This window comes from Oreochromis aureus, linkage group 11 (assembly GCF_013358895.1).
Source record: "Oreochromis aureus strain Israel breed Guangdong linkage group 11, ZZ_aureus, whole genome shotgun sequence".
NCBI classification, from domain to species: domain Eukaryota; kingdom Metazoa; phylum Chordata; class Actinopteri; order Cichliformes; family Cichlidae; genus Oreochromis; species Oreochromis aureus.
The window spans coordinates 28,138,269-28,155,828 of NC_052952.1; the positions used below are offsets into that span (position 1 = coordinate 28,138,269).

Genomic DNA, 17,560 nt, shown 5'->3' on the forward strand with positions numbered 1-17,560 from the left:
AAATGGAGAAAAGTTTTGATGGCTTCCCACTGTACAAGAGGCATCACATCAGCAGCATATGAAATGTGTAGATATTTTTTTTTTGTACAAATATATGAATAAATATTTACATACAGACACATTGTTATCCCCCCCCCCCCCCCAAAAGTGTCCAAAAGAAAAACTGGATTTTTGACGGAGTAAAAATTAAAAAAAAACTTCATAAAACCTGATAAAAACCCTCTCTCCATCTTCTTACACTCACATGTATTTTTGATTTGCAGTTTATGTCATTCTAAATAATGATTACTAGGACAACCATTCTTACCTTCTTCTCACACCATGCGGTCCTATGAGCATGTGTCAGAAAAGGATGCCCTGTCTTCAAATCATGCTTGATTGATGCTTGACTCAAACCTCTTACTGAAATTTGATACTTTCCCAAACACTCTGATTGGTTGGAGTAATTTCACATGTACTGGGCATTAGGTTTAAAAAAAAAACTTGTTGTTGCCCTGGGGCAGGGCTGTGTTGTAGAGGGTTAAAGATTTTCACAGGAATACAGGGATGATTGGTGACTTGGAGTTCTTTGATAAAAGTCTGTGATAGAGATGTCTTTACACTGAACACACATTTCAGTTCTTTTACATGAGCACTGAGGAGAAAACGAATCTGCAGAATAATGCAGACAAAAATTATTCTTAATAATTAGGAGGTCTTTTTTATATCCCCCTTATGGGGTTAAAACAATGCCAGCTTAAAATGACACCGACAAATAATATTGAAACTGAAAATATTAACATTGATTCTAATCTGGCATCATTTTAACCCAATACAATAGCCCTTCTTCATCCATTTCATGTTGTATGTGCGGTGTACTACCTGTGTTAACCTTTGGCTTCCAATCTTTCACCGTGCTGGTCTTGATCCTGTGACTTTCTGAATAGATTAGTATAGAATAAGTAATCTATGCTCAGAAAACAAATGATTTAGTATGCATACTAAAAAATGTCTTTCTAAAACACCGTACCACCCACCGTCACACACCAAAGGCTGTAAATTCACATGTAACACTCAGGAGGCACGGTGCAAAACATAAGATCTAAAAATCATTAAAGTATAACCAGAAACCAACTGAAATACAGAATATTAATAATCAAAAACATAAACACTGAGTCCCCAGACACAGGACCATGACAGTAAGGATGGAAACCTTATGCACTAAAATGAATTTAAAACAAACAAAAATTAGAGCAAGAACCTCTGATGTACTGAAATTAAATTGTATTGGAAATGTTGGTATTTTGCTGCTGCCTGAGCTCCTTCAAGGTAGACTCAGGTGTGTGTACAACTGTCCTGTGTTCTGAGTAATCATAGACTTTGTTTAACATGCATGTTATGATGTAGAGTTCATATGAAAACTCACTTTATGGGGTTGCATTATTAAATATAGGATGAGTAACTTGTTGAATGATATATACATTTTTATTACATTCTGCCTTTATTACAACAGGAGTGCTAAACCTGCCTGCAGTTCAGACCTGGCGCCCATGGAAAACATTTAACATGTTATGAAATAAGAAATACAACAATAAAACACAAACTATTGAGCCGTTAAAATCATTTGTTGTGCTCATCTGTCACTACAAGGCATTCAGACGATTAGATAGTTTATTCCAAAAATGCATTACATCTTCTTGGCAGTGGAGAATAGATAGAAACAATTACATTTGATAACTGGAAATTTACAGGACACTCTCATATAGTACATGAGATTACAAAGGTTGCACATCTGGCAATGGAACAATGCATCATAGCTATGCAAGATCTCCCTCTTAAAAACAGTAAAAGCGCAGATTTGTTGATCAGTGGTATCTCTGTTTCCTGAACTCTTACTTCTGACCAGCTCCCTGACCAACCTCACCTGAGAGGTTGCATCAGATGTGGTGCAGTGGATGGAGCAGTGCTAGATGGCATTTAATTAAATGAAGTAGGCTCTCTGTGCAGAACCAGAGGTTCCGCACAGAGTACTGCTGTACTGAGCAGATGGCTGGAGGCTATTTTGTCCCAGTAGATAGTAGTCGACTACCAAGATGTTTAAATCAGCCAAAAGTTGTCAGAGCGTAAAAGCTGTAATAGAACTGTGAAGTAAGAGTGCTTGGCATCTCTCCACTATCAACTCCTAGAATTATCATTCACCCTCTGCTCTCACCACACCCATTTAAAGTGATTCCATCACTTAAAGCATGCTATTAGGCTAGGTTGGTTAGCACAGTGGTTATTCAGTGCATTTCAATAAAGACAAGTATAACAGATAACTGATTTTTTTTCACAAAAAATACAGCAAAATCTTACAATCTTAAGGAAAAAATCTTATCTATTGGATCATTTTCAAGGTCAGCGTCACTGACTCTTTGGAGCTGTGTTAATGACATCATACTCTGAAGAGCTGACGGTTCTACCGCTCAGTGTCATATAAGTTCTGTCCTCTTCTTTTGGCTTCACATTCTTTCGTAGTTTGCTGCAAAAAAGAAACAAATGAATTATTTGAAAGCATGCTATAAAAAACATCAGTAGGCTTTCCATTGTGAACATACTAACTTACCAAAGGCATGCCGCACAGATGACACTGACACTGAAAAACACACCAGCGAGGACCCAACGAACGACTCCACTGTAAAGTCCATAATAGATTTCAGACCCTGCAATGAGAAATAATGCCATGGAGAAAGCTATAGACATTATATTCCTAATCAACTAATACTTAAGTTACAAGTAATTATTCTAGCATCATGACATGGATCAGCTCCAACAGAACAAATCTGATCAACTTCAATTTGAACTGGATCAGAAATGTTGGATATTGTTGTTTATAGTGAGCTTAAACATTAAGGATAAAAAACATGTTATTTTTTTTTAGCATAATTAATAATATTTATGAGTACACTTGAGACCCTGTTGAATATCATGGCCCTTGACAAAATTTTGCACACTGGTAGCATCAACTTTAATGCTTTAATTTATAAAGTATATCTGTCTCCTATCAAAGTATCTTAGTCTTTGTTCATTCTGACCGCTGGTGTTTGCTGGTAGTGGACCAAATGAACAGCATACTCTAGTGTCTTAAACAAAGTTTTAAACAGTATAGTCAGACTGTTTTAAGAGATTTAATACTCTACAAATTGTAGAGTGGTAAGCCAGTCTTGATTCCTTTTTCTTTAATTTGTGAGGTTAGATTTACTGGTGATTCTATATTAACCATAGATGTGAGTGTGAATCACTTTTTCTCTCTGTGTTTGCCCAGTCACAGACTGCTGAATTTGATAACCAGAAGAAAATGGAAGGACACATTTTTCAAATTTATGAGACTGATTGACAGGTAGCCCACTCAGTTACCACTGTGAGAGGATCAGTCAAAGCACCATTGAATACAGTTTAGAACAATTAGACAAACGATGTAACAACACAACAACTGGTAACATGTGAGTGAAGGTGCTCATAAACCAAAGTGAACAATTTACATACTGTACTACGCATCATTGTATTTACTGAAGTATATCCAGCCTTTTTTTATTTATTTGGGACAACCCGATTGTAATGATGTACACCATATTGTCTTGTTTTTCTGATTTAATTTGTGGTGTTATAAATAGGAATGTGTTTTATTAGTGTGGTCGAGACATTAAAATGATCTGTGCTATAATGTTTGGCTAGCTGTAATACTTACACTAGGTACCCAGAAATGTCAGAAAAATTAAATAGGCTTCTAGCAAGGGACAGTGGCATTCAGTATAGTAGTTGTAGAGTATAAGAGAGGTGAATTATGAATTATGAATTATTATATGAGAGGTGGATTATGTGTTGTTAAAATTCTGGATGAATAGAAATGCCTAATAATGTGATACATACACTGAACTTTGACTTGAGTCAGATTAGAACGTGCAAATCCAATCTTGTTTTCAGCCTGGCAAAAAAAAAAAAAAAAAAAACCCGAATGAATTTAGAGGCTACAGTGTTTAAACTGGTTCCTGTTCCAATTAAAGTCTCCTGGTCTCCATCAGCTCTGTACCAGGTGTAGTTCCTCACTGCTGGGTTGGCATTACTGCTGCAGGTCAGACTCACATTGCTGTTCTCTGGTACTGGACCAGAAGGACTGACTGAAACTGTGATGTTTTTAGGTGAATCTAAAGAATGAGTATTAAAACATGAAAATTAGTGGTGTATTGTACATTGGGTATTACACTACCTGTCATAAAGCCTGATAAATTAATTTAAACGAATGACAGCTAAAGAATGCTTGGACATTATTTTAACCTACTGTCTAACTCTTCTGAAAATAAAGTGTAAAACAGTGAAATGTTATGCATACACTAAAGAGTTATTTAAGATCATTTAGATCAGACAAAACTGTGGTATTTTAGTTGAATCTAAAGAAATTGCAATAACACAATCACTTGGCTGTATATAATGGATGTGAATGTTTGTTTCATGAAATCTAATTTATGTATTAAACAACAGTTTAAGAATCCTGATACTTTTTTTCTATTAAAAAAATTCACTGTTTCTATTTGCTGAGTATTTGAAAAACATAGTGTATAAACCTTGTTCTAATTATCTAAATCTTTGATGCTGGGTTATACTGATGATATGTAAAGCAGATGTGAAATGTGATATTTACACTGAACATCTATTTGAATGCTGCTGGAACGTCCAACTCCAATCTCATTTTCAGCCTTGCAGAAAAACGTCCATCTGTTTCTCAAGACTTGAATGTTTAAACTGGTTCCTGTTCCGATAAGCGTCTCCTGGTCTCCATCAGCTCTGTACCAGGTGTAGTTCCTCACTGCTGGGTTGGCATTACTGCTACAGGTCAGACTCACATTGCTGTTCTCTGGTACTGGACCAGAAGGACTGACTGAAACTGTGATGTTTTTAGGTGAATCTGAAAAATGAGTATTAAAACATGAAAATTAGTGGTGTATTGTACATTGGGTATTACACTGCCTGTCATAACGCCTGATAAATTAATTTAAAAGAATGACAGCTAAAGAATGCTTGGACGTTATTTTAACCTACTGTCTAACTCTTCTGAAAATAAAGTGTAAAACAGTGAAATGTTATGCATACACTAAAGAGTTTAAGATCATTTAGATCAGACAAAACTGTGGTATTTATTTGAATCTAAAGAAAGTGCAATAACACAATCACTTGGCTGTATATAATGGATGTGAATGTGTGTTTCATGAAGTCTGATTTATGTATTAAAACAACAGTTTAAGAATGCTGATACTTTTTTCTTTATAAAAAAAATCACTGTTTCTATTTGCTGAGTATTCGAAAAACATAGTGTATAAACTCTGTTCTAATGATCTAAATCTTTGATGCTTGGTTATACTGATGATATGTAAAGCAGATGTGAAATGTGATATTTACACTGAACATCTATTTGAATGCTGCTGGAACGTCCAACTCCAATCTCATTTTCAGCGTTACAGAAAAATGTCCGTCTGTCTCTGGAGACTTTAATGTTTAAACTGGTTCCTGTGCCAATAAGCGACTCGTGGTCTCCATCAGCTCTGTACCAGGTGTAGTTCCTCACTGCTGGGTTGGCATTACTGCTACAGGTCAGACTCACATTGCTGTTCTCTGGTACTGGACCAGAAGGACTGACTGAAACTGTGATGTTTTTAGGTGAATCTGAAAAATAAGGAATCAAACATGCAGATTAGTAGTGCACTGTATGTTGGGTATTACACTGCCTATCCTTAAGTCGTATATGTGTATTTTAACAGTGACTGTGGATGTTCTCCATGTGTCTGCGTTGGTTCTCTCCAAGTACTCTGGCTTCCTCACACAGTCCAAAGACATGCAGTTAGAGGAGTTAGATTAATTGGTAATTCTAAATTGCTCATAGGTGTGAATGTTACTACGAATGGTCGTCTGTGTCTCTGTGTTGGGACTGCGACAGACATGCAATCTGTCCAGCGTGTGCCAAGGCTCTTGCCCTGTTACAGTCTTCCCAGAAGAGTTGAAACTATTATAGCTACAAAGAGTTGGGCGACATCATATCATATAACCCTATTAATTGAGAATCAGATGTCACATTTAGTTATATGTGTGTGACTAGACAAGCAAAGACTTTTGTACACTGAAACAGTTTAAGAATGCTGATACTTTTTGTGCAAAAATGCATTGCTTTTTTATTTGATGACTATTCAAAAACCCCAGTGTGTAAATTCCAGTTAATTCTCTAAATCTTTGATGCTGGGTTATACTGGTGATATGTAAAGCAGATGTGAAATGTGATATTTACACTGAACATCTATTTGAATGCTGCTGGAACGTCCAACTCCAATCTCATTTTCAGCGTTGCAGAAAAATGACTGTGTGTCTCTGGAGACTTGAATGTTTAAACTGGTTCCTGTCCCAATAAATGTCTCCTGGTCTCCATCAGCTCTGTACCAGGTGTAGTTCCTCACTGCTGGGTTGGCATTACTGCTACAGGTCAGACTCACATTGCTGTTCTCTGGTACTGGACCAGAAGGACTGACTGAAACTGTGATATTTTTAGGTGAATCTGAAAAATGAGCAAAGAAACATACAAACTGAAATGTTAAGACAGTTTTCCTTGCAGAAGTAGTGTTTATAAGTTGGGTACCTTTAAAATATATATTTTTTCCCATTAAATTAATAACTCATACATATCTAACACCAAACAGGAGAGAAGGGAGCAAACCGCACCAATTTACATGTTTTTTTCTTTAATCAAGAAAATTTGTAGAGTGATAGTAAGAAGTTGCTTTGGCCCTTTCTTTCTAAAGACTGATGTATCCAATAAAAATGATTTTTCTTTGTCTTACAGTCACTTCACCAACTTTATAGTTCTTTTTACTGAGTGTCAAAAACTAGCCATTCATCATCTTCCAGGGGCGTTGGAGCCTAGTGTCACGGTGAGTTGTGTGGCTGTCAGTGGCTGGACCCACGTGCAGGACTCGGAGACAAAACATTAACTTAAACGGCAGCTTTATTTGGTGGTGAGTCACGCTTGGCCATACATAAACAACAACTTAAACTAACTAGACTGGAGATGCTGAAGGTAGACGACAATGAATACACACACAACGAACGTGGAGGACGCAACAACTGGCAGGGAAAAAACACAGGGCTTAAATACCTACTGAGGAAATTAGGGAATGTGAAACAGGAGGAGAGCACAGCTGGGACTCAGACATGACAAGACAAGGGGAGGCAAAACTCAACACACTGACATAGTACACAGACTTTCAAAGTAAAACAGGAAACTGAACAGAAGTAACACAGAACCACAGCCTAAGAACTAGAACACAAGAAATGCCAAGGAACTAGGGATACTAGCGACAGAAATCAAAACACATCATGAAATCAAGGAAAACTAATACAAACAGAAAAACACTGAGTCCACAGACTCAGGACCGTAACACCTAGCCCAAATGCCACTGGGTGAGAGGCAGGGTACACTGACACAGACAGTGATTCTCTCCTGTGGGGAATTTAGAATCTCCAGTAAACCCACCCCTCCTTCTGTGGGTGGGAAGAGAAACACCACATAGAAAGGCTCCAGCCAGATGGTGGACTTGTTATTTCATGATCTATTTTAATACTTCTTTTTCTCTTTGTCTTATTTAGAGTTTGGTCACCTGGAAATGATAAAAGCCCCAGTTCTTTCATACCACTATTCTTTTTTTTTTTTTTTTTTTTTTTTTTTGTCTGTCCCATTTGGTTCTTTAGCCGTCAGAATTGTTGTCTGAAGACCAACAAGGATACCAAATGGATTTATTTTGCCAAATGGATCATCATGGCATTGCCGTATTGGTCCATTTGATCAAACTTTGTTGTTATTATTTATTTTATTTTCAGTTGTTACAGATGGGACAGACATGACTGGGGGATAGGAAAGGGAGAAAGAAAGAGAGGAAGGAAAAGAAAAACAGAAGGAAAAGGGACAGTGAGAAAGGGCACTTACAAAGACAAAGAGAAAAAAAAAAAAATCTCCTGGATCACCCGTTGAGAGAAAAAGAAGAGAAGACAAGCAAAAAAAACCAAACAAAGACAAAGCAACATACTAAACACAACACCATCACGTTAATCTAGCTAAGTGTGAACAGCAGTAAATACTAAATATTGAAAGTTGTTGTGCAGCACGCAGGACAGACAGCGCACAATGTGCTTTGAAGTAGCAGCTAAGAAAGGTGTAGTTTATGTCTCACGAACAGTGAACACCCGTGTGCACACCTGTGTGGATCAACGCGCTTGTATACAAAAAGGTTTCCCCATGTAACAGTCTGCTAGAGGGTGTGGGCCCATAGCCCCGTCCCCAGGGCATGAAGCAGGCATGGAGGAGATCCAGGCTCCAGACATCCAGAGGCCCCAGAGTGCGAGCCCAAGGAGTACCACCGGAGGGCATCCGTGCCACCCTCCTGGGAAGGGCTGAGGAGATCCCCAGACGAGGGGTCACCCAGTAGCCACGGAGCAGAAGCCAGAGGGGCTGCACTGGCGTGCCCGCCGGCTCTGCCAGCAGCCAGCTGTGCCAGAGTGAACCGAGTTGCAGGCCCCGAGGCCGGAGGCCGAGGCCCCTTTGCCCGGAAGAGGCCTGACCGGCGATAGGCACCAGGCCCCGCCAAGTAGCCACCGGGAGTGAGCTGGTGCATACCTGAGCGCCCAGCCCGGACACCAAGAACCACCAATGCACCAACCCCTGAGGGCATCAGTTACCAGCAGGGAGTGTGGTGAGGGGAGATAGCCTCCACACTTGGAGGGCCTGGGAGTACCCAGGAGGTGGAGTCTAAGACCCGACCTGACATATAGACACAGACAAACAGGCACACACAGACATAAACATGCTTTCCCACCCTCATGCACACATATACAAACACTCAGCACTCACCCAACGTAAGGATAGACATACATAGACATGTACACACAATCATACTCCCCAAACATACTCTATGCCCCGGGTCCAGGTACCCTCGCCCCAGAGGGGAAACGGCACCAGACCCAAGAGATGTGACCCTTTCCCCGGGGTGGAGGCAAGCAGACCGCCCAGGCTCCGCAGCAGCAGGGAGGCCAATCGGACAGCCAACACCTCCTCCCAGCCCCCGCCCGATGGCTAGTAGAGAACGGGGTGTGTGAAGACCCCATACCTCCCTCCTCCCGCTCATGTGTAGTGTTGCTGCGTGTTGTTCTAAAGTGCATTTAAAACAAGGGAGGGCATGGTGCTGCTGCCAGAGAGCAGCAGGTGTTAGCACGGCCCCTCCCGAGAACCCTCAATGTCTACATGGACTTAAAATTGAGAGGTGGGCACCGGCGCCAGAGGTAGGGTTGAATACCCAAACCGTCCTCTGGATGCCGTTAACGTGGTCACCCTCAAGGCCCTATATATATATATATATATGTGTGTGTGTGTTATGAGAGTGTGAATAATGTGGATGTCTAAGTTGTGAAATAAAATTGAGGCACAGGTGGCCAGAAGGGGACAGAGGGGGGGGATGCCTCCCCTGCACCCTGGTGACACACCCACACCCCAAGGCCCTACCTGTGTGGGTGGGTGTGGTGGAGCGGGGAAGAAGGAGGCAGCCGGGGATGGGGAGGAAAAGAAGGAGGGCAAGATGCCCCTCCTTAGGGCCAACTCCCCGCTGACCCCAGTAGGCACCCCCGTCCTCTAGTACCCACCAAGGCAAGGGAGCCCAGGCCCATCCAGACCGGGGCCTATGGCAGCAGCGCCGCTAAGCCCCACAGGACCTGGGAAGCCCACCCCACCCCACCGCAGAGGAAACTATACCCACCCCAACATTCAATCATCTCCAGACTACACAAGACAACAGACACCCAGGTTAGGTTTATTCTCCACCTCTCCTGTGTCTCTCCCCACCTGCAGAGTGGACTTCTGCAAGGATGGAACAACCTCCCTGCCAGTTGAAGAGCCCCCAGTTAGGCCGATGCACCAGAGGCCCCTGCGCCAGGGCTGAGCCCCGCGCACCCACCCGCCCACAACCTCGGCGACACACCGGCGAGGACCGAAGCCCCAAGGCCCAGCCAGAGCCCCATCACTGAGACGAAGCACCCCGAACCCCAAGCCCCCGCCTGCCCCGGATCCACTCAGAGGCAGCCAGGCCACCAGGCCAGTAACCTCGTCCGCCAGTACAGACCATCCCCAGCCCGCTGCACGCAGCCACGAAGAGAACACCCTCTAAGAGCGACCAGAGCCACTAACCAGGTTATGACCACAACCCCCGGTTGAGCCCTCCAGGATAACGTCTCTAGGGGTTCTCCTGGTGCCCTAAGCCCATCCCAACCTCCACATCAACCACAATAGCGAAGGCAGGACCAAACCATGACCCCCCACCCCCACTAGGTGATGAAGCCGATCAAAGGAGCCCAAAGGGATTGATCAAATGTGGTGGCAGAGGCTGTATCAAGACTAATGTGATCTATTAGATGGTTTTATATTGATTAGAATTAAGATTATTTTATTTTTCCAGTTAAGGAGGACCGTTTTCTTGGCAATGCATAGGGCTGTAAAAACAATGTGGGCTGTGTTTATTTCTGCAGTGACCTCATCCAAGTTGCTCAGCAAGCACACTAAAGGGGAGGCTGGAATGTTACATTTCAGACACTTTGATAAGTCTTCACATATCTCACGCCAAAACTTCTGCACTGGTGGACAGAACCAAAGAGCGTGGATGTAATTGTCTGGTGTATTGCCTTGACAGTGTGAGCAGTTGTTGGAAGATGTAAAGCCCATCTTGAACATCCGATGACCAGTATAATGCACTCTATGTAGTATTTTGTATTGTATTAATTGCAGACTGGGATTTTTAATCATTTTTAATCTCTTTGTCTTATTTAAAGGTTGGTCACCTGGAAATGATAAATGCCCCGGTTCTTGCATACCACTATTCTAATCTACTTAAACAGCTTTATATAACACGCCTCATCCATTCCCCTAATTTATGTTTAAGTGTTTTCTAACTAAAATAACAGAGAAAGTGTTGTGTTCATCGGATAACAGCTTATCTAAATATCGTTACCCGAGGATATTTGGTGTGCAAATTGGCTCCAGTCTGCATGCCAACCTTCCAAATATTAGATAACCTGCTCTACCTTCTGAGCTACACCAGGCACGTGCGAGGCAGGGCTTGAGTACCTGCCCCTTTCCTGATGAGTGTCCCAAATGCCCTTTTCTTGAGGCAACTTTTTTTAATGTGTGTGCGTGCGGAGTCCCGCCTGTGTCCCTCAACAATGATATTTAACTATTAATCACAGTTTAGCTAAATAAAACATCTGGCTTGCATCAGTCACATGACCACCATTAACCAATGATCGCCCCTGATGGCAGAGCACGTTGGTTACGAGCTGCGAACGAGCTTGTAAAGAAGACGCACATTTTTTTGCTGTCTGAGCAGCGCCAATATGGCAAACCATTTCAGTCAAATATCGCAAGTTTTCTAACACGTCTGGTTAAGAAACACTGTTTATTAATTCAGAATGCCTTGACAAATGGCGTTGACCTGACAGAACGCCGTATTTTACACCAGGAAGTGGCGCCTTGAACGTCCCTTCTGAGGGGCGGAACAAAACGCACTTTTTACCTGTCAAAGACAGATTAAAAAACTATGTTTTTTTTCCGGCATTCAGTGTCAGCCGTGAAGGCGTTTAAAACGCTGTTTTCTTGAAATTATGCAGGGCCTTCCCCATGGCGTTAAACAGCATTTTTTACACCATTTCTTAACCAGACGTATTATAAAACTCACGATATTTGGCTGAAATGGCTTGCCATATGCAGAGCTGTAGGAGAAACAAATTAATTGGGAGACGCAGACTGATGCAACAAAAACCAGTAAGTAGGTGTACAGCGTACACCTAGTATGCGTACAAGGCGTACACATAGTCTATAGCACACAGGAGTATTAACTTATTATTACATGTAGGAAAGTTGTCTTGTGACAACTGACAAATTGAAACAGATGAGCGTGCTGTGTGTGCAACAGCGCGACAAACATTACCTGTCCTTTTATTAACTGCACAAGTAGTGCTGGTGAAAGCTGCTAGCTAACTGGGTAAGGGTCTGTAGCTCTGTCCACCGTTTTAGGGAACATATTTAAGTTACAGGGCTTTTGCTGCCTTCTTGGAGGGCTTATATTTCACTGAAAATGATCTAATACGCATATCCAAATAATTATGGATTATTGTAATGATTTTTTAAAAACACATCCTATGTTATCAAAGAAAATACATTAATACATTAAACAAAATATATTAGATTTACATTTCAAATATGACAAAATGCTGATTTTACAGCAGCAAAATTATTGTATCTTTACAGTTTAAACATTTAATAAGCTTTCTGCCTGCACAGAGTGTACAGTCAAACAAATTGAATCCTCATAAATACATTATTTTATGTTTATTACTTAATTTGTTTATTTTCATCACTTTATTATTATAGCACTAGGAATAAATAATAAGGGAAGTATTCTGGATCAGCACCATGATGTGAGAGTGGATCTCTCACCAGCTAGATTAAAAAGTGCACAGGTATCAATAACACATGTACCAGTTGTTCCATTGCAAAGGTATTCAAGTATAAAAACAATAATAAACACAATGTTTTGGTTCTGTAATATTTTTCTAACATTACTTTATTATAGATTAGGTGCAAGAGTTGTTAAGTGTGGATAATTAAATAATAGATTAATGCAATAGTGAAGTGTGCCTTGTTGTCAGATGGACAGCAAGTGGAGAGTAATAGATGAGATGAGGAGATGGAAGAGAGGCAAAGAGTGATTCACAGACAGAGCCTAGTTTATTTCTCACAGTTTTGTTGCCTTATGGTTCCAAGCGCTGTCGCCAATCTTTGCATTTTATTATTATCTCATAACACTTGTTCAATCAGTTACCATCTCTCCTATGGACTTTTTACAGTCTCAGATCAACACAGCCCTGCCCTCCAGCACTATCAGCAGCAGGAGCAGCAGCAACCCCCCTGAACAGCAACATTTTACCCATCAGGTAAAACATGGGCTAAGTTTGCTTTGCACTGTCCCCACCTGATGACAGTGATATGGTATGATGAAGTTCCATATTAGATTCTTGATGAGTGTGGGTGTGGCTTCAGTCTGGTTCTATGTGCCCCTTTTTAACTTTGAGGCCCCGCCCCTTTAAACGTCTCTGCACAGCCCTGAGCTACACCCACCCCAGCCACCACTCCTGAGCTAAAGCCAACCAATCTCAACTCCCCTGAGCTACAGTCCCACTTTACCCAGTTGTGTTCATTATCCATATTTACTGAGTGTGTATTTATTGCCTCTATCTACCCACATTTCTTTGTTGCATTGCACTGTTGAATATTCGTTTTCCCACTGCTATTTTCACTCACATTTGTCCTGGTTTGCATTCAAAGAACTTACCGGCCACCATTTGGATTTTTCTGCTGCAAAGTATTTTTCCTGAACAAAGGTTAATTTTTTATTTACTATCTGTGGCCTGAATCTGGAACTGGGACCTCATTCACACATCACATAACAGTTATCTGAATTTTTTTTTTTTTTTATAATTCTGCATTACTGGTTTTTTATTCACAAAACAAATATCATAACTTGGGGAAAATACATGATAATATATACTAAGTGAAACTCTGAAACTGTAAACTGTAAACTGAAAAGCAACTGTCAAATGTGAGTGACTAAATGTAGTTTTGTTTTATTATGAGTCTTAGAGAGAAAAAATAACAGATCTAGGTAACAGTATTTATTACTAAATACATTATTACTATTTATACGTTATTACTATTTATTTTATTTGAAAAGAGAAAAAATAAACTCACATGAAATATCAGGAGTTAAACTTGTTTCAGCAGTGACATCAGGGCTGCCATCTTGTTTCTGGTAGACAGCAGTGCAGGAGATTTTATTTCCATGATGAAGGTGAGAAGCAGTGAAACTCATAACAGAAGTCTTGACTTTAGTTTTGTCCTGATTCTCCTGCAGTGTCTCCTGACTCTGACCCAGGTTAGGGCTCCATGTCAGAGCTGGAGGATGAGACCAACATGGAGCTGGAGCAGAGCACGTCAGACTCACTGAGGTTCCCTCCTTCACCTCCAGTGTGGATGGAGTCAGAGTCAGAGAGGGAGGATCATCTGGCAAAAAGATCAGTCAATAAACAAATGAGCAGTAATTCATTTTAGGTTTTTATATGCTGTGTAAAATCTATTGAATTCACAATCAAGTCAAAGCAGCTTGACTAGTGTCATTTATTCACATGAATTGTCTATATATGGATATAAAAACTTACCTATTAATGAAATATCTACACCAGCTTGTTTAAAACTGTATTTCAGTGCATTATCACACTCCAGTCTGAAGTAGTATTTACTTCTTTGAAGAAGACTTGCATTATTGAAAGTTGTGGTGCAGTCTTTCTTTGTTAAGTCTCCTGTTATTTCTTTAGTTGGCTTTAGTTTTGCATTTTCACTGGTAAATGAAGGTGAATCATTCCAATATGCTTTACATGTATCATCTAAGTATTTTTCAAATCTGCTGTCTACATCAAAGGAGCAGGGGATGGTCACACAGGATCCTCTCAAAACATTTATATTCTGTGGCATACTGACGTTGAACGTTCCACACAGTGCACCTGAAACACAACACAATGATTTTTAAAAGAGAAATGGAAACAGTAATTTACAGCAACAGTACAGTTTTTAATTATTGTAGCCTTTATCCAGAGTTATCACTGTTACTAGGACTTCAGTGTTTAATTCAGGGACAAATGCTAAATATTTTTACTGTTAAATATCTAATAAATGGACACCCTTTGTAGTTTAGTAGATGTTTCATGTTAAATAATCATCTTTACACAATAATCTTTACGTGATGCTGATTTTTTTCACTCACCCTGCAGCAGAGAACTAATGAGAAGAAAAGTCAGAGTTGCAGCCATCTTTGTTGCAAAAAAGTGAAGTTTAAAGGAGTCTGAAGTTTGCACATGAAACAATTTACATGATTATTTGTTAAACATTACCAGTGACAAGCTGTTATGGTGAAAAGTGAAGTAAATAACTTTTTAAAGTATTTTGTTAAAACTCTCAAATGATGTTTGAGAATATTTTTCGTGCGTTAGCTCAAGATAACAGTGTGATACAGCACATATTTTTCACTCAGTAACAGGGCTCATTATCACCTTTAAAATATGTGACAATGACAGTAATGGTCATTTTGCAAAGCCCAGCGTTCCCATGTAACTACTGTCACTACTAGGATAAATATTCAGCTTCAAAAAATCTGCTAAGATACCAGCATACAGCTCTTATTTCAAAAAGTTATGTTCATAAACATGATAGACGAGAGAAAAAGAAAATCCTTCACCTTTTTCCTGTGGAACTTTTTCCTCGACAAATATGATGTTTAATCTAAATCGCAGTGAATCCAAGAATGATAGAAATGTTATCTTTGCATAAAACTTTGATATTTCTTTCATATTTAAGATATAAAAACTTACATTCTTACAAGCTTCATAGAGAAGTCATTTCCACATATGTAAGGTTTTTTAAGAACTGTTCAGGAAGTGATGTAAAAAGAGGAAATAACACAAAAGTATGAGTGTGAATATTAGATATGCTTTTACCAGAAGTGGCTGTTAACAGTACCACCTTCTTTTTTGACCATGATCTCCACAACACATCTTGCACCACTGAATGTGCTGTAAGCATTTCTATTCACTTAGTAATAATGTTCACTATTTGGCTTTATATTATTTGGCTGAAGGAATAAAGTAGAGTAATGTTTCTATTTTCTAAACAAGAAACTGAAAGTTAAAAACAGTAACAGTGTGAACTACACAACATATTTGATCTCAGGGTCAAAAAGTCAAACAATATGTAAAATTATGTACTGTGTTGACGCCAAAAGAACTTAATGTCTTAACAAAGCACTTTTATAAGATGATTTATCCCCCTGCTGTACACATTTTGATGGTACATGTTGAAAATTACTCAACATCATATTATGACTCATTTTGGGCCATTTTATTGCCTAAAAAATGATATTTCAGATGTAATCCAAGATATTTTTTGTGCATGTATAACACGACAGAGAAAATGATGAACTCAGACACCATTGCACAACTATTAGAAAGCAATAAAAACATCTGGAAATCTTCCCGAAATGTGCAGAATTGAAAAAAATTTTGAAACATATTGACATATATGACTTGATACAGGCTTAGATTGGAAATGTCCAATATCATGTTATATTGATTCTCATGTTATGAGAATCAGAAGAAAAGCTTAGGAGGGAGGCCGCATAGCCAGCTGCAAAGACGAAACAGTTCAGGAGGGCAGGTAAGTGGTCAGCAGCAGCGACAGAGCCGATCTGGAGGCCGGCCACCACTCCTGCCTCCTCTGTGAACAGGCGGGGGTGATGGGACACCTGTTTTATGAGGAGGCAGGCGGGGGAGAGGCGGAAGACTGAACAGCCGAAGATCCCCCCTGCGGAGGCTCGAGTGCAGGCGGGCAGTAGGTGGAGGAGTGCAGCACCTCCAAGGACCCCCCCAGAGCCTCCAAGAGGGAAAACGCTGCCTGCTGCGCTCATACAATTCGAAGTGTTATGGTAATTGTATAGCGCTTTACTCAGTCCCTAAGGACCCCAAAGCGCTTTACACTACATTCAGTCATTCACCCATTCACACACACATTCACACACTGGCAATGGCAAGCTACGTTGTAGCCACAGCTGTCCTGGGGCGCACTGACAGAGGCGAGGCTGCCGGACACTGGCGCCACCGGGCCCTCTGACCACCACCAGTAGGCAAACATGGGTTTAGTATCTTGCCCAAGGATATTTGGCATGCAGCCAGGAAGCAGCCTGGGATCGAACCACCGATCTTCTGATTAGTGGCTGACCTGCTCTGCCACCTGAGCTACAGCCACCCCCTATTAGTTCAAGAAATAATAGTTTGAAACCGCGTTTTCTGGATTTACTGGGTCGGTACTGCTTGAATTTGCTCTTGCCCTTAAATGGCACCATTTGCTCATCCATACAATGTCTCTTTGATAGGAAGCTGTTCCAGCTTCATCCTGTCCCTTTTGGCCTGGCAGCTGTTGTCGTGAAATGGAGAAAAGTTTTGATGTCTTCCCACTGTACAAGAGGCATCACATCAGCAGCATGTGAAATGTGAACTTTTTTTTTGTACAAATACATGAATAAATATTTACATACAGACACATTGTTATCAACCACCCCCCCAAAAGTGGCCAAAAGAAAAACTGGATTTTTGACGAAGTAAAAATAAAAAAAAACTTCATAAAACCTGATAAAAACCCTCTATACATCTTCTTACACTCACATGTATTTTTGATTTGCAGTTTATGTCATTCTAAATAATGATTACTAGGACAACCATTCTTACCTTCTTCTCACACCATGCGGTCCTATGACCATGTGTCAGAAAAGGATGCCCCGCCTTCAAATCATGCTTGATTGATGCTTGACTCAAACCTCTTACTTGACTGAAGTTTGATACTTTGCCAAACACTCTGATTGGTTGG

General features: G+C 40.4%; 1 protein-coding gene across 8 annotated transcripts; it reads right to left on the reverse strand.

Moving 5' to 3' along the window:
- Positions 1–1,482: 1,482 nt before the first annotated feature.
- Positions 1,483–17,552, reverse strand: LOC120442562 (B-cell receptor CD22-like). 8 transcript variants are annotated; one of them, XM_039619211.1, is made up of 13 exons: positions 17,422–17,552; positions 15,514–15,568; positions 15,381–15,424; positions 14,910–14,987; positions 14,308–14,649; positions 13,841–14,152; positions 6,293–6,556; positions 5,413–5,676; positions 4,658–4,921; positions 4,102–4,163; positions 3,889–3,943; positions 2,585–2,681; positions 1,483–2,500 (listed from the first exon to the last, which is right to left on the reverse strand). In XM_039619211.1, the coding sequence occupies exons 2-13, from the start codon at positions 15,528–15,530 to the stop codon at positions 2,383–2,385; spliced, it is 1,917 nt and encodes a 638-aa protein (XP_039475145.1). In that variant the 5' UTR covers positions 15,531–15,568; positions 17,422–17,552; the 3' UTR covers positions 1,483–2,382. The 8 variants fall into 8 exon arrangements, 6 of the variants coding, with proteins under 6 accessions (XP_039475145.1, XP_039475144.1, XP_039475148.1 ...); XM_039619210.1 differs by lacking the exons at positions 15,514–15,568; positions 17,422–17,552 and having other exon boundaries at positions 15,381–15,512; XR_005614769.1 differs by lacking the exons at positions 15,514–15,568; positions 17,422–17,552 and having other exon boundaries at positions 2,467–2,500; positions 4,049–4,163; positions 15,381–15,512.
- Positions 17,553–17,560: the final 8 nt, after the last annotated feature.